Here is a 13,162-nt window from a genome sequence, read left to right on the forward strand (position 1 = left end):
CAGCCTTGGCGGAGGTCTGCGCTCTCCGAGTGCTTCTAGTTTGCTATATTATGTTGCAAATAAATGTTAATTTTAGAGGACATTTAGTCTATATAATGTATATTATTATGGATGGAAGCAGTAAACTCAGGAGTAGATTACTGCACAAAGGGAGAATTTTATTTTCCTTAGTCAGGATCTGTACAGTCAGTCCAGCTGTGATTTACAAGGCTGACAATTAATACTGAACAAACAAGAACTGAAACTATGAATTATGAAAGAGCTGCAGCATCTGAAACTGACCACAGTGAACATTTGACAGATAAACAGAACCACAGAGCTGCAGTTTCACAACCACAGTTTGTCATGTCTTTTATGGATTGGGATTGTCTCTCTCAACTCACCGAATATTTTTTATTATTTTGTTTTATTTTATTTTTTTTATTTTTATTTTTTTTATCAATTACAAGAAATTTCAGGCAACCCGATTTGAATTCCAGGCGACCCCACTTGGGGTCCTGACCCCAAGGTTGAAAAGCACTGATTTAAATGATCTGTCGTTTTTATCCCAGTTTACATGGAACCGGTTTATTGTTGAAATGATGTCTCCTCCGCTATGATAGGTGGTGATATTCACTCTTTCAGTTTGTTAAACTACGACGTCACAAACACAACAATAGTCAGTAGTGAGTTACCGACCATCACCCAGAGGTTAAACTGAACTACAATGGACAACATAGTAAATGTGTACATATTGTACTTTGGGTCTCCTCTATGTGTCGTGCAGATCAGATGCATGATGTTGGATTCTGGGTCAGAACATCTGGTCCCGGTCCAGTCCAACCGCTCTGTTTAGATGCAGGAGTGGATCTACTTTAATCACATTATCTGGACGTGTCAGTCCCACTACGAAAACTAACACGTTTACATGTAGTCAAAATCCAGTTTTAGTTGGACTAATGCGATAATTCCTTTTCTTAAGTGTCATGTAAACGTACTGAGTGGCTGTGTTGACTGTTGTGTTACTGTGTCTGAACCTGGCGATGCCTCGGTTTAACACCGTGCTTCGTGTTGTGCAGGTGAACGTCCATACCAGTGTCAGACCTGTGAGAGGACTTTCACCCTCAAACACAGTCTGGTTCGCCACCAAAGGATCCACCTGAAGCCGCGCGGAGCCGACGGAGCATCCGCCGCCAATGACGACGCCAGCGAGGACGGCGACTCCTGCACCCCGACCCCGACCTCCACCTGCCCCCCCTCGGAGAACGAGAGCGAGTGCGGCAGCGGCACCGCCGGAGCGAAGGAGCTGGAGGACGACGATGCAAAAGACGAGGAGGCAGCGACGGAGGACCAGACGGCGGTGAAACCAGGTTCGGATTCAGACTGTGTGACCCAGACCGATCTGGAACAACCGACCGCTGCTGACGACACTGAATCCAAACCTCACACCGCCACCGCCACCGCAACTCCACAAGCTACTGACACAAAGACAGCTGCCGGTGATGGCGGCGACCCCGCACCGGACGCCTCCAAAGACCCTTCATCTTCCACCTCCCCTACCCAGGACGCCACCGCCCCTGCCGAGGGCTTCATCCAGGGGCTGCTGGAGATCCACGCCAAGCCCCCACTGGAGCACATCCTCCCCAACAGCGAGCCGCCTATGGTGGGCGCTGACTGAGGGGAGACTCTCCACCAACAGTGCCATATGACGGAAGGACGCGCCACCGTTGATAACGATGCAAAAACCAGCCGGAAACTTTTTGACAGAAAGACGACGACCTCGTTTCCTTGAAGTGCCTTACTACTACCGACTTCTAAGATGTTTTTTGCGATATCATTATCTGCATTATTACGGAGGATGGATCTAATTTTTATAGCTTTTTATGATGACAATGATTTGCATTCTATTTTTTTGTGCGGGGAATCTATATTTCAGCAATAAAAGAATAAAATTTATTATTGTTCTAGATTCTGTTTGAGAATTGATGATCAATTTAGGCGACGCAGAGACAGACGCTAACTGACAGACTGTCGATACCTGCGTTTATTCTTCGGTATTTAATTCAGCGCTGGGCTCCAGCCAATAGACCCGACTATCCGAAGATTTGCACCAGCTTTGGATTGAACCGGCCAGGGTGGGGGACGTTCACAGGCGTCAGCCACAGCAGTTTCCCAAAGCTCACCAGCTACTTCCTGTGTTTAACCAGCCGTTCACGTAGTTTTGGAAACAGTGGAACCGACTGGTGACGGCTGCCAACGACGCCTGCCCCGATGTATCTACGACACCGTTTCATAACTGGAAAGCACGGCGGGCGGACTTCATTTTTGACTCGTCTCCATCGTTCGTCTCTTTGGCTGGGTCAGAAAACACTTAACGAACTTTTCAAAGTCACATTGGATTTCTGCGTGAAAGAACTAAAGGGCAGATAATAGTGTTGATCAGTTTGTGTTCTCTATGTTTTTTTAAACCTATCACACTATTTGTCCCTCAAAGCCACCCTGTGAGTTGGTTTGTGTATTAATAATTTCTCATTCGTAATCATTCTCAGTTGATTCCATGTGTGTACAGACAGGTGAACATGTGGCATGTGATGCTAGAGTATTTTCTGTTTTTTTGCGTGTGATATTTAGGTGTAGAGAGGGGATTTCTTGCGTTTTTGTGGATTTTTTTTTTAACAACTGAACAAATCAAAACTTTGGTTGTGTGTCCTTGTGTGCGACTCCGGCCTGTCTCTCAACTTTGCCCCCTAGTGTTAATTCTTTCAGGGCCTCTAGCGTGCTAGCTTATTTTGCCGCTAACACCTGATGCAGGTTTAGTTTACCTCAAGCTCCACAAACATTATTACACCACACTCTGTGGCAAACCCTTTAAATCCAATGTCTTCCACATCAGGAGCAGCAGGGCTAACTCTTTGCTAGCCTGATTCCAGAAGCACGCTAAATCAGGGCTAACAAGCCTAGCAGTGAATGCAAATAACCAAACTGGCCTTAAACAGTGATGACCAAGGCTAACACAATGAGAAACACACCAGACCTACTTTACTCATTACCTTAATGTTTGCCTTAGTTTACGACAGGCCTAAACAACAAAGGGCTAAATAAGTGCTGTTTGCTACATCGACCACCTAAATACCACACACTAGCTCAGGTTAGCTCATTCCTTTAAATAAGTGAAGACATCATTAGCTAGTTAACTTTCAATAAGACTATATATCTGTATCAAACATAAGGCAGCACAGGATAACTGAGTTTACCTAGGCTAACAAATTAGGCTAAGCTTTGTAAATAACATTTCTAGCCAATACCAGGCCTAGCTAGCCTCCATGGAGTGTTTATAATACTATGAGAAAGCTAACACTAGTAAAGTCTAACCAATTATCTTTACTGCTAATGTTAGCTCACGAGTTAAACAAGCTAAGTCATCATTGGCTTGTGAGTTATAAATGCTAGGTCATCATTACCTCGTTAAAAGTATCAGAAAGGCCTCAAATCGGTGTCAAAACACAAGTTAGGTTGTGCTAACTGATGATAATCAAGCTAATGAATTTTAGTTGTTTTTTTTTTTCTTTACTTTTCTAGCTAATAACAGGTTTAGTTAAAGATATTCTGACTAAAGACTTAAGTTGCCTCAAGTTAGAGGACCTTTAGCCGCCTTCTTGTGACGTGATAGCATCAAAAGGCTAACATTAGCTAGCCCCAATCTTTTATTTAATTTATAAATTATCTATAATGCTCAGGTTAGGTTAGCTCCGAAGTTGAACAAGCTAAGGCATCATTAGCTTGTTAAATTTTCAGTAGGGCCTCAAAATTAATATTTAAAAAAATTACTTAGAATAAAACCGTTGAAGTTAACCAAGCTAATGTGTTGCTAGCTTTATAACCAGCATATCTCGCTAACGGCAGGCCTTGGTAGTGTCTTTGCAATGTTGTGTTAGTATGAAGCATTGGCCCTGGATGAACTTCAGTAGCGTTTGTCCCTGTCGTCCTGTTTCAGTCTGTCCACAGTGAAACCAGCTGTTTTATCTCCGTGATAAGCAACATAGTTACGTTGTAAATTGGCGCTAAAGACAATCAGATTTTTTTTCTTCAAATAATGAAGGGATGAATGTGGAAAACGGATAAAAATGCTTCCGGTAAACTTGTGTGTTTCTCGGTATGATTTCTAGAGAGATGACAGGGTGAATGGATGAATGAGGACAGATGGATGGATGGTCGGAGGGGTGGAGCGCTGTCACGACAGAAGGGCTAATTTCACCTCCTGCACCAAACTAAGCAGGTGTTTCCACAAGTTAAAGGACGCTGAACAGATCTGTAACGATCCTCATATCACAACCAGAGGGATGGGTAGTGTGTGCTTTTTTTTTTTTTTTTTTCTTTTTCATGTGTGAAGATTTAGCTAATTTTTCTTCTTGTACGTTTTTTTTTATATCGAGCAGCAACCTCATAAACAAAACAAATTGAACCTCAGCGGCTCATAACAGAACTGTAAAGCAGCGTCAGTCAGTCCGTTACTGAGGCTGTCTGTCTGTCGGCGTAAAAATGAATGAAATGTTGAACAACCACGACCAACGGATTAACGGACTGACTGGACGCTGCTGTGAACTGGCACTAACGACTTCCAAAACTACTACTACTACTACTTCTTGTACTACTACAGTGGAATATCACGACACAGTCGAAGAGAGAACGAGCAAGAGAGTTTCCTCTGGTTGGAATATGTTTTACATACGTTAATTACACTGCAAACACTGAACCCCAAATAAAATTAAAGCAGATTTAAGGGTTAAAAAACAAACAATGGAGGCTGGGTTCTGAGACTCCAGTGGAGCTTGGACTGTTTAAACTCTGGGTCAGTGCAGAATGTGGCTCTGATGGTGGCTCGTAGGTAATCTAAAAAAATTACAACTACAATCACAGTTAATATTTTTGCAGTTATTTCCAGATTCCGGTTGACTTTAAATTGGATTTTCAGAGACTAATATTTATTGAGGGATTTATTCATTTAGGTGTTCATTACTCTGACATAGTTAGCTCAGGCTAATTGATGCTAACTTTGCATTTGTTGTTAATATTAGGCAAGAGCTCACTTTGTTTTCTATACACAGGCTAAAAAAGCATAGTAGCCCACGCTAATTTACAAGGTTTAAACAAACTAAATCATTAATGTCAGTGTTGTTATAAAATCAGTATCAAAGTACACCTCATGTGACGTATTTTAAGTTGACCAAGCTAACAGTTTCTAGCTTTTTAAACACGCATTCAAGTTATTAGCAGGTTTAGCTAGCCTCCTTTATGTGTCTTTATTATATTTAAAAGGATAAAATTAGCAAGCTCTAATCGGTTATATAATTTGACTGTCAGTCCTGCTCAGGTTAGCTCTGCAGTTGAATAGCTAAGTCATTGTTTGGTTAGCCTTAAAATCAGCATCAAAACACAAGCTAGCATGAGACAACTAGCGTTAACCGAGCTAAGCTTTATCATTAATGTTTCCCACAAAGTTTTCCTTATTAGTCATGGGCTGACTTTCTAGTAACGTCAAAAATTGTTCATTTCAGGATGGTGGTGACATTGACCCATTAGTCATTTTTCTGCTTTTTTTTTTTTGTTATTAACTAAGACATCAGCCTTCGGAGCGTCTCCACAGGCCACACATCTGTCTTTAAAAAGCTCACTTTGCTTGACCTAATGGTAAATAAACTGGAAGTTAATTTTATCGAGAACCATTCGTCTTGTTTCACATTGGAGCAGATTTGAGTTTAGCAAAACAACTGTTTAGCTGATTTTATGAGACACGAGAAGCACAAATCACATGTTGAATTTGTAACGTTGACAAATCGTAGGAATGTTTGGGGATAAAAATCACTACATTTTCTGAATTTAAAACCCTGTTCTTTGCGTCGGACTCCTTGTTTTTGTCATATCACTGAAGGGCCTCTTCTCATCTCTCTCGGCTGTTTCCTGGTTGGTTAGCGTCCTCTTGCCCCCCCCCCCCCCCCCCCCCCCCCCCCCCCCCCCTTGGGATAACGTTGACTGTATGAGTGTGCCCGGCCATATGAATACTGGACTTCCATTGGAATGCACATGGACTGTTTTTATTGTATTTATTGGAGCCCAGGTGTGTGTGTCTTTGCGTGTCTCTGTGTGTACGTTTAGTTTCTACAATGACTTGAGAAGAAGCCATGTATTAAAAATATCACATTTATGCTGCAGAACTGTTCTGAGGATCTGATGGTTTGTGTTGTGGGTGCAAATCCAACTAGCAATAAGACTCCCTCTGAATCCAAAGCTTTATGTAGATCTCCTGTATATGAGTCGAACAGACTGTCTGGGTCTATTGGTTCTGTTGTTTATTTTTAGTTTGGCTGAGAAATGATTTTTGTTGTGTATTTTTTTTCTTTATGACATATAAATGCGTATAAAACTGTGAAAATCCATTGTGTTCAGTTAAAGGGTGAGTTTTAGGTTAGTTTTTTTTTTTTTTTTTTTTTTTTTTTTTTTGCATGTTAATCTAATTGTTTAATTACAGATGATTTCTCCTTTCTCCATCTCTTCTGGCGCTACACATGTATATCTATATATAAATATAAAAAATATATATAATCTCGCTCTCAGGGTCTTTCACAAATCCATTATTCACAATACTTTGTGTTCTTATTTCCTGAGTTGCATCTTTCTAAGTCCTGATTATTTTGTCTTTTTCTTTTTTTTTAAAATAATGATTCAGAACTGTCAATCACTACATTTAGCACTTGACTGTGAACTTGTCATCATCATCATCATCATCTAACAGAACTGTAGACATTTGGTTTTTCTCCTGTTGGTTTCACCTTCTCGCAGTCCGAGGTCAAAGGTCAAAGGGAACGAGGAGGTTCAACAAAACCCATCCCTCCTCGAACACAAACACACACTGAGATGCTGGACCTCAATCCAAAAGCATTAATTCAATCATCTGGAAAAGTCCTTCAGTCGTGCTCCTCTGTTTTCTGCTTCCTGCTGTTAGAAAAACATGACAGTGTTTCACAAAGTCAAGAGATGTAAACCTGTTCTGTATTCAACCCAATAAGAAAAAGCAATAAAGATTATATTAAGGAAAGGTGTGTGAATCAAATGTAGTCGATGGTTTGTCTTCTTTTACCACATTATCATCTAGTTGACAGACTGAATTTCCTGCGTGATCTTTGATATTTATAGTATGATTACACTCAGTATTTTCTGGAATGTATTGACTGAAAATACACTGAATGTAGTTACTGCAAGGACAAACATGTTTTTTGGTGAGGAAACTTCCATTTCATTGGAAATACATTTGAATGTCAGATTTGATTGAAATTATATTGGTGTTACATGATCTATTGACTATAGCGGACAATAATGTCATAGTTTGGGCCCTTTAAAATATAGTAAAGCCAATAAAGTAAAATGTTATCTACATTTTCAATTTATAATTTTAATGCCAGAACAGTAACATATGTATTACATTACTGGCAAAATGTTATTATGTTATTGGCTCAAAAACTTTATTTCATTATTGGCAGAAATGCTATTGGCCATTTTTACATTATTGACTTTATTACATTTAAAATGGCCAAAATTATTATGTTATCAGTTGCTGCGATGGACAGCAGCTAAAATTCCAACCACACTGGCAAGAATAATATTAAACAGCAAAATGAAGGCAGATAAAAGGTTATTTAAGAAACTAAAGACATCATAACATATATTATTAGCAAAAGTGGAAACTAGAAAAAGGAAGTGGTCCTAGATTTTAAATGATTATTATAGACCCATGTGAATTTATCAGAAATGTACTTTTCATAAGAAAATTTTTTCATTTAAAATTGTAGTTAAAAAATATTGTGTGGCTTAAACAGTGTGTAAACTTTTCTACTTTGAACTTTGTTTAAATAATTTTTTTCCATTATATTGATAAGTTGGTTAATCAATCTAAAACTAGAACTGTGTGCCATCTTAAAGCATTTCTCTTCCTTGGTTTTCTTTTTTTCTTTCAAGAAAAAGAGCAGTTAAAACTTGCTCTTAAAAAAAAAACATTTCTGTTAATTTGTTCCTCTGTCACATATATTACTTTAAAATTAAACTTAAAAAAAATCCCTACCTACGCCAAACGCAACATCAGATATGAAATAATTGTTAGTCATATTTCATTAATTCTGTTTCAAAATATCTTAATAATATGATGAAAATATTTATTAGAATATATTCTAATGTTTGTTTTCGCGTCCGCCATTTTGACTCTGTGTCTTCCCGCTGAATCGTGACGTCACAGGCTCGTTAGTTTAAAGTCCCTGCTCTCGCGTTCGCTTCGGTTTCTTTGAATCGGCTCCGGCTGGAAAATACGGAATGTTCGGCTGGAAATTAATTCTACCGTCGTGGGAGCTTTTCTGTGGTAAGTCGCAAACAGCTTAATGTAATATTCTTGTTTAGTTGATGTTTCATGTGCTTCTTTTTTGGACTGAAGTTCTGGAAACTTACGTTTACGGACCACCTTAGGACGCTGCTAGCTTAATGCTAACTAGCTTAGCTAACTCTAGCCGCTAATGTCATTAACCCGAGGTTACACTTCAGTGTTAGGGACAAATCGCGATTAAATAAAACCAAATATCTATTATTTGCGTCTTCCATTAGTGTAAACATTCCACTTTTTAAATCCACAGTAAACATGGAGCTGCTGAAGATGTTCATTTTTTTTTCATACTTTATTTACAAAATACTGTATACACATAGACCACAACATGGCATGGAGAAAAAAACATAATGCTCGAGGTGAGGCAGGAAGAAATTAAATACAGTTACATAAATAGGTAAGTAAATTAGATAAAAGTAAAGGAATAAACAAGAAGAGAAAGGAAAAAAATTACAACTTAAATTCTTCACATAAGGCTTTAGTCTTCACAGCTTTAGGGTTGGTGCAGAAGTGAAGTGTGTCTACATAGGATTTCAAATAAGATTTAAAGAGCACAAAGCTGGGTTTCTGATTGGCAAATTTGCTTGTATGTATATGAAATTTAGCTAATAAGGAAATGAGATTTAGAATAAACAATTTCCGAACAGGCAAGTCAGTAATAAAGAAACCAAATAAAATATCTTCAATTTTGAAGTTAAAAGAAATATCCAGCTTTCTATTTAAAAAAAGACTGATATCACACCAAAAAATTTGACAAAAGGCACATTCCCAAAACAAATGAGTTAATGTTTCATCCGAATTACGACAAAATGAGCAAAAAGGGTCGACATTGATCTTATACTTAATCAGAGTTGAATTAGTTGGATAACACCTATGGAACAGTTTTAAAGATACCTCTCTCACTTTATTCGAAATAAAAAACTTTCTTGGTAATAACCATACCTTTTCCCTTTCCACATCAGAATATAAATTACTCCAAAAACAGATGGAAGCTGGCTTACAAACTGTATCCCTTTAAATCACTTCTCTAATGCATTTATTATACACAAAACTGGATCTAAATTTCCTATGTATAATTCTGATTGTGCAATTTGAAGGGTGCTGAAGATGTTCTTGTTTAGTATGGACCGCTGCCACATGACGTCACGGGTCACATGATTTATGTTTACGTGGCCATGTTGGAAGTCAACCCACAAGCTAGAAAGAGCAGTGGCAGGCCTGAAGACAGATAATTGTGCTTAATAATTGTAGTCATGGTTAAATTTGTGCAGATCTGTTTACTTCCAGTATTGATGACGTAGTTGGCATCGGTCTTTTTTTTTTGTTTTTTCAGATTATATTTCTATCATCTAGGCTAGTCCAAAGTTTTAATATGTGAACTCATGGTAAATCATATTTTTCAGTTAAAGATCTAAGACACTTTGTGAATATGAAACCATATGGAAATACTGATGACAAATAAGTGAACTCAGTTGTTAAATAATTAAAACACACTAGATGGAACTGTCAGGCTTGTGTTAAAAGACTAAAAGGTGAGGTGAAGGGCGTCCCGGATGGACCACCCACTACTTTTTGATTCATAACTTTTGAAACAGACAAGTTTAAGACAAATATTCCACATAATTGGAAAGGTCTAAATGCCGTCTTAAACAGACTCAAAGGGCAAATTTTAGTTTAAAATATTAGTAAATGAAAAATATCAAAAAGTATTTCGTCACAGATGGACAAAAAATTGATGTCTTTTTTTTTTTTTTGGCAAGAATTACAGAGTTCTCCAAAGTAGGGCTGCACGATTTTGGCAAAAAAAAAAAATCCCGATTTTTTCCTCTAAAAACTCGATTTTCGATTTTGATTTTGATTTTTGGGTAAAACTACAAAAGACAACAGAAGTCAGCATGTCGTTTTCGTGAGCAGCCCACAATGCAAGGCACTGCTCTGACCTCAAATCTGTGATGGTATCACGTGATGAACCCCCAGAAGTTTATTTTTTCTTAATTAAATCTTTATTGAATGAAATAGAGTATACAAACAATGTATGCAACAAGAAAATAACATAAGTTTGCCAGGGGGAATACACTATAATACAATGTCCAAATCAGAGCAAATACTTATGTTTTTTATAGCCTTTTTGTTTCCAGATTTATCTAACAGCTTTAAATAAAGTTCAACATCTTTCAAAAAATAAATAATATTTGTTTTTGTGTTACAGAACTTACATTTGTGAATGAAAAATTTAGCAAGAGGACTAAATTAATTATTTAAATTTTTTTAATATATATATATATATATATATGTGTGTGTGTGTGTGTTGTTTTTGTTGTTTTTTTTTTTAATTTTATTTAATTTTATTTTTTTTCCCTGGGTATCTGGGCCCACAGAAGTGATACCAATGTAAGTCAGTGACAGGCATCAGTCGTGCGTGCGTGGACCAGGTTAATATAAGTGATCCACATGCGGTTCTGTTTAAACTGAGGGATCCGTGCGTGGAATAGACTGACCCAGGACACACTGGAGGGATTCTATCCTGGAGCTGGTGGATGTGTGTGGGCACAGGGCTGTGTGGGCTCCTCTGCTGAGGCTGATGACCCCGAGACCCGGACCCGGATCGGAAGAAGACAGTACGGTACGGATCCGGGACAACGGAAGATGAGTGATCCGCATGCAGTTCTATTTCAGTTGCGGGATCCGTGCGTGAAGCCACGGCTTACAGTGCTATAAGTACTGCGGGTTCATGAACACATTTAAAGTCCGGCCATTGCACGGACTTCTGTGACAGACCGCTGTCACTGATAGGAGGAGGAGCCTACGGGAGCCCGCAAGCGCGCGGCCCGCAGGCACGAGAGAGATGAAATCGATTTTACGATTTCCCTTTTTTAAAAATCGTCCTAATTAAAAAATCCGATTTCGATTTAAAATCGATTAATCGTGCAGCCCTACTCCAAAGTGACGATCCTATGACATTTTCATCCTCAAATGTATTCAGTGTAAACCTTAAACCCTCTCTTTTACAACCAAATAATTGGCTAAAAGAAAAAAAAATTGATCAAACCTAAATAGCAAGTTTTGAAAAATGTCAGCGTCGCAGATGAAAAAAAGTAAATATCAAATTAAACATTTTTTATTACAGTTGTCAATATCATATACTTATTTTTTTCTTTTTTTTTTTTTTTTTTTTTTTTTTTACAATATTTACAACATACAAATAATATTAACATTATATTCGAGTGCATTTTGCATAGATATATGTATTTACTAATTTTAAACGCTGTGTGTTTAGAATATGACATAAAAAATGTAATAGTCAAATATTAGTATTTGGAATAAATGTAGTTTATTTATGAGAGTTTATAAAACGAATCTAGAATGACGGTACAAAACTTTGTCACTTTCTAAACATTCATACTCATAAAACTCCTCAAAAAAAAATTTTCACAATTTTTTTTCTTATTTCAAAGTACATTTTCCTGAAAATGTAAGTAATTACCCACCCAAAAATATAAGTTTGGTGTAGATTGTCATTTAATTTTTTTGACCAGATGTTAACCTTCCCTTGACTTCGCCCTTTTGTGTATTTTACTGTATGTTTTTGGTATTTATCTAGTATATTGTGTATTCTAGTGTATGTTTTTGGTGTTTATTTAGTATATTGTTGTGTATTTTAGTCTATGTTTTTGGTGTTTATCTAGTATATTGTTGTGTATTCTAGTGCGTGTTTTTGGTGTTTATCTAGTATATTGTTGTGTATTCTAGTGCGTGTTTTTGGTGTTTATTTAGTATATTGTTGTGTATTCTAGTGCGTGTTTTTGGTGTTTATCTAGTATATTGTTGTGTATTCTAGTGCGTGTTTTTGGTGTTTATTTAGTATATTGTGTATTCTAGTGCGTGTTTTTGGTGTTTATTTAGTATATTGTTGTGTATTCTAGTGCGTGTTTTTGGTGTTTATTTAGTATATTGTTGTGTATTCTAGTGCGTGTTTTTGGTGTTTATTTAGTATATTTTTGTGTATTCTAGTGCGTGTTTTTGGTGTTTATTTAGTATATTGTGTATTCTAGTGCGTGTTTCTGGTGTTTATTTAGTATATTGTTGTGTATTCTAGTGCGTGTTTTTGGTGTTTATTTAGTATATTGTTGTGTATTCTAGTGCGTGTTTTTGGTGTTTATTTAGTATATTGTTGTGTATTCTAGTGCGTGTTTTTGGTGTTTATTTAGTATATTGTTGTGTATTCTAGTGCGTGTTTTTGGTGTTTATTTAGTATATTGTTGTGTATTCTAGTGCGTGTTTTTGGTGTTTATTTAGTATATTGTTGTGTATTCTAGTGCGTGTTTTTGGTGTTTATTTAGTATATTGTTGTGTATTCTAGTGCGTGTTTTTGGTGTTTATTTAGTATATTGTTGTGTATTCTAGTGCGTGTTTTTGGTGTTTATTTAGTATATTGTGTATTCTAGTGCGTGTTTCTGGTGTTTATTTAGTATATTGTTGTGTATTCTAGTGCGTGTTTTTGGTGTTTATTTAGTATATTGTTGTGTATTCTAGTGCGTGTTTTTGGTGTTTATTTAGTATATTGTTGTGTATTCTAGTGCGTGTTTTTGGTGTTTATTTAGTATATTGTTGTGTATTTTAGTCTATGTTTTTGGTGTTTATCTAGTATATTGTTGTGTATTCTAGTGCATGTTTTTGGTGTTTATTTAGTATATTGTTGTGTATTTTAGTCTATGTTTTTGGTGTTTATCTAGTATATTGTTGTGTATTCTAGTGCATGTT

At 37.1% G+C, this 13,162-nt stretch overlaps 1 protein-coding gene across 1 annotated transcript in view; it reads left to right on the forward strand.

Annotated features, from left to right (window-relative positions):
- The window catches only part of rreb1a (ras responsive element binding protein 1a), a 68,567-nt gene extending 61,480 nt beyond the window's left edge, over positions 1-7,087 (forward strand). The window contains exon 18 of the mRNA XM_030123727.1: positions 1,059-7,087. Coding sequence (XP_029979587.1) covers positions 1,059-1,657 — 599 coding nt within the window. The 3' untranslated portion in view covers positions 1,658-7,087. The remainder of the gene's footprint in view (positions 1-1,058) is intronic.
- Positions 7,088-13,162: the final 6,075 nt, after the last annotated feature.

The sequence above is a fragment of the Sphaeramia orbicularis genome, chromosome 20 (assembly GCF_902148855.1).
Source record: "Sphaeramia orbicularis chromosome 20, fSphaOr1.1, whole genome shotgun sequence".
Classification (NCBI taxonomy): Eukaryota; Metazoa; Chordata; class Actinopteri; order Kurtiformes; family Apogonidae; genus Sphaeramia; species Sphaeramia orbicularis.